Source organism: Rutilus rutilus (genome assembly GCF_951802725.1).
Source record: "Rutilus rutilus genome assembly, chromosome: 22".
Taxonomy (NCBI): Eukaryota; Metazoa; Chordata; class Actinopteri; order Cypriniformes; family Leuciscidae; genus Rutilus; species Rutilus rutilus.
In genome coordinates this window covers 32,391,082-32,400,587 of record NC_140227.1, presented here as the reverse complement: position 1 = coordinate 32,400,587, position 9,506 = coordinate 32,391,082, and the positions used below count along the sequence as shown (strand labels likewise).

Genomic DNA, 9,506 nt, shown 5'->3' with positions numbered 1-9,506 from the left:
GGTGTTCCGAGAGGAAGAGGCGGCGGCCGGAGCCCTGAGATGGTACGAGTTCATTCGCAGACTTTTACTGGATTCTTAAGAAACAAATGTTGAGGACATGCATTTGAACTCTTGCAGGAATGGGCAGGAGATTCAGACGGGTTTCCACATCCGAGTGGACCGAGTCTCGAAGCGCAGCGGAGTGAGTGTCAGGAATTATGTTGTTGATATAATTCTTCCCATATTATACCGTTTTACAGTCTTGATGATGTTTTCAGGCTCTGCTAGAACTTGAATGTTGATTATTCTCCTCATATTCTCCATTGTTGCGGCTCCTCTCTTCCCAGTCTGTCAGTAACGCTCTGTTTACTTCCTGTCTCTATGAAGCCCCTCCTTCTGAAAAGCACACTGTGCTCTGATTGGTCGGCTGGAGCAGTGTGTTGTGATTGGTCGAGCGCTTCGAGTGTGTTTGGGAAATGCCCCGCCCCTTTCCATAACCGCCAGTATCAACACACTACTAACTAACTCAACCAGGCCCCGCCCCTTTATTCTGTGCATGAATTATTATAATGAGGAATATTGTGACGTGTTCGTTCCCGGAAGAAACTCGAAGACTTCGTTGGAGGCGTTTCAGGAGTTCAGGAACACTGACTCTGATATAGAGAAGAACTGCAACATTACATGGGAAAAATCCAGTAATCAATCTTTCTTTCCACAGCATGATCATAAACGCTCCATATTCGTGGGGAATTTACCGTACGGTGAGTCGCGAGTTCTGGAGTCTCTCCTCACCACAGTTCCCACTCAGTGTTCTCGTCTTCCAGTCCAAATATCTAAAAATACTCAAATCAAGTGAGTTGTTGCTTCTTAATCTTAATTCAAAATTGTGTGTGTGTGTGTGTGTGTGTGTGTGTGTGTGTGTGTGTGTGTGTGTGTGTGTGTGTGTGTGTGTGTGTGTGTGTGTGTCAGATGCGTCCGAGCTCCCGCTGCGAGAACACTTCGAGGAGTGCGGGACCGTAGAAGCCGTGCGTTTGGTGCGAGACAGGGATTCTGGGATGGGAAAAGGCTTCGGATACGTCCTGTTTGAGGTCATTAATGCTCTTGATCAATTTAGTCTTTCTGTCCATTTACACACCAGTCAAAGTGTGGGATCGGGACCATTTTTAATGTTTTTAAAAGAGTCTCTTCTGCTCATCAAGGCTGCGTTTATTTGATCAAAAATACAAAAATAATAATAATATTGTGAAATATTATTCCAGTGTAAATCAGCTGTTCTCTATGTGAATATACAGTAAAGTGTAATTTATTCCTGTGATCAAAGCTGAATGTTCAGCATCATTACTCCAGTCTTCAGTGTCACATGATCCTTCACAAATCAGCATAATATGATGATTTGATGCTCAAGACACATTTATGATTATTATCAGTGTTGAAAACATTTACATTTTTATTTCAGGATTCTTTGATGAATAGAAAGTTCAAAAGAACAGCATTTATCTGAAATATTAAGCTTTTATAACATTAAACATGTTCAATAGTTTGGGGTCGTTAAGAATTATTATTTTATTTTTGGGGGGGAAAGAAAAGAAATCAATATTTTTATTTATCAAAGTATTAATTAAATTGATCAAAAGTGACAGTAAAGACATTTATAATGTTTCAGATGCTGTTCTTTTGAACTTTCTATTCATCAAAGAATCCTGAAATAAAAATGTAAATGTTTTCAACTCTGATAATAATCATAAATGTTTCTTGAGCATCAGATCATCATATTAGAGTGATTTGTGAAGGATCATGTGACACTGAAGACTGGAGTAATGATGCTGAACATTCAGCTTTGATCACAGGAATAAATTACACTTCACTGTATATTCACATAGAGAACAGATGATTTACACTGGAATAATATTTCACAATATTATTATTATTTTTGTATTTTTGATCAAATAAACGCATCCTTGGTGAGCAGAAGAGACTCTTTTAAAACATTAAATCTCAGCTGGTACTGTAAATATCAGCATCTGCACTACATTATATTTCTGGGCTCTGATTAAAACTGAGCTTTTTTTTTTTTCCTCCATATTGTCAGACTTTATGAGCCATAAAAGCCTGATGGATCAAATATGATACGAAACACATGCCGACTGTCTTCAGAGTGGGTCTGATTCCTCTGTTTCAGAGCCCAGATTCGGTGATGCTGGCGCTGAAGCTCAACGGCTCCACGTTCCTGGAGCGCCGGATCCGGGTGAAGCGCTCCGTGAAGAAGGAGAAGGAGAAGAAAGGTCGACCGTCAGACGGGAAAACCGCTCCGGACCGACAGCGGCGGACGGGAGGAGGAGCCAAAGGGCCGAAGCACGAGTTCAGGAAGAACAACGTGAGGAATCCTGGGACGAAACCAACACAAGCTTCATCCTTCACAGGAGAGACGGCGGATCCCAGCGCCAGGAGGAGCAAAGCTCAGAAGAAGAAGCTCAAGCACAGGAAGAGCAAACCGGCCGTTCACATCTAATCCTGCGCTTCACGCTCTTCTGTCTCTAATAAAGATCTGATCAAACACACTGATGTTTCTGTCTCTGCAACAGAGGATTTTAATAACCATTCAATCTTTCATTATCGCCTCGTTTGTTTCCGGCAGATTCATGCAAAATATTTCTAATGGCTTTTGTCTTAGTTGAGGACATTTAATATTCCACAGTATTATTGCTCTCCTGCACTGACACCATTATATGAGAACTGAGCTGAGCTGGACGATGACATCACGGGTTTCTCCAGAGCCGCTTTATATATAAATTAACTAAATTAATAACTTTTTTTACAACAAAAATGAACCATCACGGAACTTACTTGATGCTCTTTTCTTCTGGAAACAAACTCTTGCATTATTCTCCTGTAATCTCAGTAAAGCTGCTCTGAAACTCTATATAGTAAAAGCGCTGTATAAATAAAGCTGACTTGACTTTAATACTTTACGTTGTATTCATAAACAAATGCATTGTGCAAGCATGAATTAACAATGGCATATTTTATGAATAATCAAGATGGATTAAAGGGCTGGTTGATTATGATTTGACTTTTCTAGCTTTAGTTAGTGTGTAATGTTGCTGTTTGAGCATAAACAACATCTGCAAAGTTACAACTCAAAGTTCAAAGGGAGAGATTTTATTTTACAGAAATCAGTTTTTAAGAACTACAACAAGCGGCTGGTAGAGACTACACGAGCTTCTCCACGGGTTAGTGATATCACCAACCCTCAAATTTACATAAACCCCGCCCCCGGGAACGCAATTTATAGATTATCATGACAGAATATGCTAATCAATGACTAGAAGATCGTTAACTCCACATCAGCTGCATAAACTCATCAACTAACCGTTCAGAAATGTCCTGTTGCTTCTACATGTTTCACTTCTAGAGTCTCTCCATCATCGTCCGGTTTGAACATAAAAGGCTAAACGTTTTAGAAATATTCAGTAGTGATGGCCGGTTCGTGAACGAATCGTTCTTTTGAACCGGTTCTTTTTAGTGAACTGGTCGAACCAGTACACTAAATCGGACTGAATCGTTCGAAACAGTTCGCGTCTTGCGTCAGCGCTGATCCACAAGTTAAGTTACTCACTTTCGGACATGCCTGAGTCCTGACAGTCCCTTCGACTCAAAATAAACCAATATCCCGGAGTAGGCATATGTTACTTCAGTAAATCCAACAGTTCACTGAAGTGAGACATGTTGTGCTGAGAGAAGTGATGAGCACGAGCAGTTGATACTGAGCATGCGCGCAATGCCGAACGTACAGGTACAGCGGTTCTCGGATCACCAGTACAGAACTGTGAACTGTTTCTTTCGGACGCGTTCGATACGGAGAACAGATGAGCTGATGAGCTGAGCATGCGTGCAATTTTTTCAGAAGGACGAAATGCATGTTTCTTAAGTATTTTATTGAACATCAATAAGTGTAACAAAATAAAACATGTTAGAAACATGTTTATCACATAGGCTACTGCCTTTTCACTGTATTATTTTAAAGATTGGAAACAGTGAATGGATTATAAAACTAAACATTTTTATACTAAAACATTATTTTCAGGAACAGATAATTTAATTTCTAAGTAAGGTGATATACGTTTTTGACGTAGCCTAAACTCTTTCCAAGGTTTTAAAGGGTGCAAATGTTTATAATGTGTTAATCAAAACATAACGTATTAAACATACTGGAGACATGCATCGAGTTTTTAGTTTTGTCGACTGATTTAGCCTAGTAAGGTTTCAGTAGTTTTCAGCTCACAGACACAGGCATGCTACGGTTCTCGAGTCAAGAACTGGTTGTTGCAGCAGTTCTCGGATCTCCAGCACAGAACCGAGAACTGTTTCTTTCGGACACGTTCGATACGGAGAACCGATGAGCTGGAGAGACTGCGCATGCGTGATCGCACCGTCTCTGAACCGAACTTTCTTTTGGCCAACTGATGCTGTGTTTATATACTGTCTGTGCTGTGCTGTTACATGAGCACGGGTGAACCAATGACTTGAATGAGGGGCCGAATTCGGCGAAATGTAAGTTTATTTAATTGCAAATAAAATTAAAATGATGAAGACCAGTTTATTCACTTTAAGACATGTAAAACATCCGCGTTTGCGCATTGCCTTAGGCCTACTAAAGGGTTCATTTTCAAAACGTAAATGTAAGAAACCTATCCAAAATGATTATGACGATGAGTACATTATTTAACTGAAGTTATGATTACAAATGCCTTTATTTGAATGTATATTTATACGCCGGGATGATAGAATTGACGTCATTACGTGATGACGTAAAAGAACTGGTGAACCGTTTTTTGAACCGGTTCATTGAAACGAACTGTCCGAAAGAACCGGTTCGCGGAAAAGAACCGGACTTCCCATCACTAATATTCAGTGAATGTGTGTGTGTGTGTGGGGTAAAAGGACACAAGCTCTTGAAGCTCCGCCCCCTGCGCCGGGAGCAGCGGCTCATTTGCATTTAAAGGGACACACACAAACGGTGTGTTTTTGCTCACTCTCAAAAAGTGACAATTTTAACATGCTATAATAATATCTGTGGGGTATTTAGAGCTGAAACTTCACACACACACACACACACACACACTCTGGGGACATCAGAGACTTATTGTACATCTTGTGAAAGGTCATTATACCACCCCTTTAATAAAATGCTGTGAATAACTGATGTGTTCATTCTTAGTTCCTGATCACTAACGGATTAAAGTGAACGCTCTGAAACTCACTTCTGATGACGGTTATTCTGTGTTTTCCGACTGAACACGAGAGCGAGTGAACATTTGGACTTATAGGTTTAATCTTTAAATTGCAATTGTGCATCACAAACCTCATTATCAATGGAGGCACACGAATGACTTTCATTTATCCGTTTTTATTTGGAGTTTTAAAAAAAGGAAACTCTTCCCTAGTTGAGCCAGAGCGCCTTTAAACGTGCTTCATTTCCCACAATCCCACATCAGACGCCTCACAGCCTCGGAAAATAACTTAAAACACATGAAGACAGATCAACGACAGCAGTGTTTTCTTCAACATCAGTCAATGACAGACGAAAGACGTCCAAGAACATCCTGTCTATGAGCCTATTTATTTACTGATGTTTAATGAAAATGCAATAATAATAATAATAATTGGTTAGTAAAACAAATGACACACAAATAGTCGATGTTCACAGGTCGTGTTCTCGGAGACGCAGATTCTCCCGAACGCCTCTTTAAATCCGTATCTGTGCGTTCGGTGTTGATCAGTGGATGGAAAGGGGCGGGGCGGGGCAGAGCAGACAGGAAGTGATGTCACAGAGCCACTGGAGTTCCTGCTATTCGATGTCGTCGTCGCTGACACTCTGAGCGCTGACGATACGCTGAGAAGCGGAAAACATGACATTTGCATTTAGGAATTCCTGAGACATTTAAATAAGAATGAAAACATTTATTCATCTCATTATTATGGAGCAAATAATTATGGAAGTTTGTTTCTGCCACAGAATAAATGATGGACAGATGTTTGGACGGATGATGGACAGATGGATGTATGGATGATGGACAGATGGATGTATGGATGATGGACAGATGTTTGGACGGATGATGGACAGATGGATGTATGGATGATGGACAGATGTTTGGACGGATGATGGACAGATGGATGTATGGATGATGGACAGATGTTTGGACGGATGATGGACAGATGGATGTATGGATGATGGACAGATGTTTGGACGGATGATGGACAGATGGATGTATGGATGATGGACAGATGTTTGGACGGATGATGGACAGATGGATGTATGGATGATGGACAGATGGATGTATGGATGATGGACAGATGTTTGGACGGATGATGGACAGATGGATGTTTGGATGATGGACAGATGGATGTTTGGATGATGGACAGATGGATGTATGGATGATGGACAGATGTTTGGACGGATGATGGACAGATGGATGTATGGATGATGGACAGATGGATGTATGGATGATGGACAGATGTTTGGACGGATGATGGACAGATGGATGTTTGGATGATGGACAGATGTTTGGATGGATGATGGACAGATGGATGTATGGATGATGGACAGATGTTTGGATGGATGATGGACAGATGGATGTATGGATGATGGACAGATGGATGTATGGATGATGGACAGATGTATGTATGGATGATGGACAGATGTTTGGACGGATGATGGACAGATGGATGTTTGGATGATGGACAGATGTTTGGACGGATGATGGACAGATGGATGTTTGGATGATGGACAGATGTTTGGATGGATGATGGACAGATGGATGTATGGATGATGGACAGATGGATGTTTGGATGATGGACAGATGGATGTATGGATGATGGACAGATGTTTGGACGGATGATGGACAGATGGATGTATGGATGATGGACAGATGGATGTATGGATGATGGACAGATGTTTGGATGGATGATGGACAGATGGATGTATGGATGATGGACAGATGTTTGGATGGATGATGGACAGATGGATGTATGGATGATGGACAGATGGATGTATGGATGATGGACAGATGTATGTATGGATGATGGACAGATGTTTGGACGGATGATGGACAGATGGATGTTTGGATGATGGACAGATGTTTGGACGGATGATGGACAGATGGATGTTTGGATGATGGACAGATGTTTGGATGGATGATGGACAGATGGATGTATGGATGATGGACAGATGGATGTTTGGATGATGGACAGATGGATGTTTGGATGATGGACAGATGGATGTATGGATGATGGACAGATGTTTGGACGGATGATGGACAGATGGATGTATGGATGATGGACAGATGGATGTATGGATGATGGACAGATGTTTGGACGGATGATGGACAGATGGATGTTTGGATGATGGACAGATGTTTGGATGGATGATGGACAGATGGATGTTTGTATGAGCGAGTGAAGGAAGGCGGGTCACACCTGGCTGATGGTGGGTAGTTTAGTGAGCAGCATCTGGAAGACCGGAGGAGGAAGCGTTTGCTGAAGGACCTGCAGGAGCTGCTGAGGCTGACCACACACTGCGATCGCGTTCGTCAGGTGGTCCACGCCCTTCTCATAGTCTCCTGAGAGAGAGAGAGACAGAGAGGATGATGGGTAACCGCTCTGGAGAAGCACAGCGTGTGTTTGAGCAACCGGAGTCAGATCTCACCCTGAGCCAGAAGCTCTTCTCCGAGCTGAATCTCCTCCAGGAAGAACTTCTGAACCGCTTCAGCGTCTTTCAGGTCTGGCAACTAAACACACACATAAAACACATCGGAAGCTTGTCATGTGGCCGTTTTCTCAATCATAATTAACTATATCAACGAGGAATAACGTGTGAAACATGAATGTGTGTAGAATTACCCTTGATAATCCAGCTTTCTCCTGAGATGCCTTCTGCTTTTTTCTTCCTGAAACAAAATCACATTCATCCACTTTTACATCTGAGGGACTCACTCCTTACAACTAGTGCAGAACGAGAACTAGTCAGATCTGTGAGACCTAACAGATGGTCAGATAGACAGATATATATATAGTCAGATAGAAAGACAGATATATATAGTCAGATAGACAGACAGACAGATATATAGTCAGACAGACAGATAGATAGACAGGTATATACTCAGCTAGACAGACAGACATAGTCAGATAGACAGACAGACAGATATATATATGTAGTCAGATAGATATACAGACAGACAGACAGACAGATATATAGTCAGATAGACAGACATATATAGTCAGATAGACAAACAGACAGACAGACAGATATATAGTCAGATAGACAGACAGATAGACAGACAGACAGACAGACAGATATATAGTCAGATAGACAGACAGACAGACAGATAGACAGATATATAGTCAGATAGATATACAGACAGATAGATAGATAGATAGATAGATAGATAGATAGATAGATAGATAGATAGAGATCAGCTGCTCTCACGTTCTCGGAGTTTGTTCTTGTAGTTTGGATCACTCCTCCTCTTTCTGTCGAAATAAACACAGTAACCGACGAACAGCGCCGCGCCCAAACCCGCCGCGATCCTGGAGCTACTGGCGCCCATCATGACGAGAGAAACACACGACACGAGAGAAACACACCAGAGGAATAATGATGATAATAATAACACAGATCAGACGGACTGCATGACCCTCACGGAGCCACACGAGGAAGGACCCCGATGACGTCAGAGCCCGTGACAGATGAGCGCCTGACTGCGCCTGATCAGAAATGCACAAAGACACTCGCGAACAATTTATTCAATCGCGTACGGTGATAAAACAAGGCCAGAGCATTACACCTTCCTGTAGAAAATGAAATTATTAAAAAAATCTACAGTTTAGAACAATTACGCCCTCGATTTTAACAGCAGATGGCAGTGAAGATCCACATATCAGAAACACAAACGCGATCTGATGATGTTTTAGTTGCTCCACGTTTTGTTTGAATACATTTCTTTCATTCATGTGTGTGTGTGTGTGTGTGTGTGTGTGTGTGTGTGTGTGTGTGTGTGTGTGTGTGTGTGTTCAGTAGGGGTCACTGCTGCATCACACTCCAGAAACACACTCACACTGAATGAAAGATCATAACACCAGAACATCTGCATCAGATGTATATTTGCGCGATAGTTTAATGTCACTCTCTGTACTCGACTCTTGTTCCTGATGAGTCATCAGTGCTTACGTCACTTTTATGATCGATGCTTTCATCCAAACCGACTTCCAGTACAATCCCGGTATTCTGGATCAGGAATCAGTGTCAGATTTATAGGAAAAGTAAGAGGTTGCATGAGGAGTCAAACTCAACTCTAACACTTGTATGTAAAAGCGAATGTGATCTTTGCAGTGTGTGTTGCAGTGTGTGTTGTAGTGTAGTGTGTAGTACTGTAGTGTGTAGTACTGTAGTGTGTACTGTAGTGTGTAGTGTCAAGGTCAAGGTCAAACTGATTTATATCAATATATTCAATCACCAACAGGAATGCTGA

At 41.6% G+C, this 9,506-nt stretch overlaps 2 protein-coding genes across 2 annotated transcripts in view; one reads left to right on the top strand and one right to left on the bottom strand.

The window, feature by feature from the left end:
- Window positions 1-5,851, top strand: part of rbm34 (RNA binding motif protein 34) — an 11,784-nt gene extending 5,933 nt beyond the window's left edge. Inside the window, exons 8-13 of the mRNA XM_084395174.1 lie at window positions 1-42; window positions 118-181; window positions 698-740; window positions 949-1,067; window positions 2,159-3,452; window positions 4,892-5,851. The exon at window positions 1-42 is cut by the window's left edge and continues 42 nt beyond it. Of these exons, the coding sequence (XP_084251300.1) occupies window positions 1-42; window positions 118-181; window positions 698-740; window positions 949-1,067; window positions 2,159-2,488 (598 nt within the window). The 3' untranslated portion in view covers window positions 2,489-3,452; window positions 4,892-5,851. The remainder of the gene's footprint in view (window positions 43-117; window positions 182-697; window positions 741-948; window positions 1,068-2,158; window positions 3,453-4,891) is intronic.
- tomm20b (translocase of outer mitochondrial membrane 20b) lies at window positions 5,581-8,751 on the bottom strand. The gene is made up of 5 exons (XM_084395175.1): window positions 8,465-8,751; window positions 7,879-7,925; window positions 7,685-7,766; window positions 7,456-7,598; window positions 5,581-5,872 (listed from the first exon to the last, which is right to left on the bottom strand). The coding sequence occupies exons 1-5, from the start codon at window positions 8,586-8,588 to the stop codon at window positions 5,828-5,830; spliced, it is 441 nt and encodes a 146-aa protein (XP_084251301.1). The 5' UTR covers window positions 8,589-8,751; the 3' UTR covers window positions 5,581-5,827.
- Window positions 8,752-9,506: the final 755 nt, after the last annotated feature.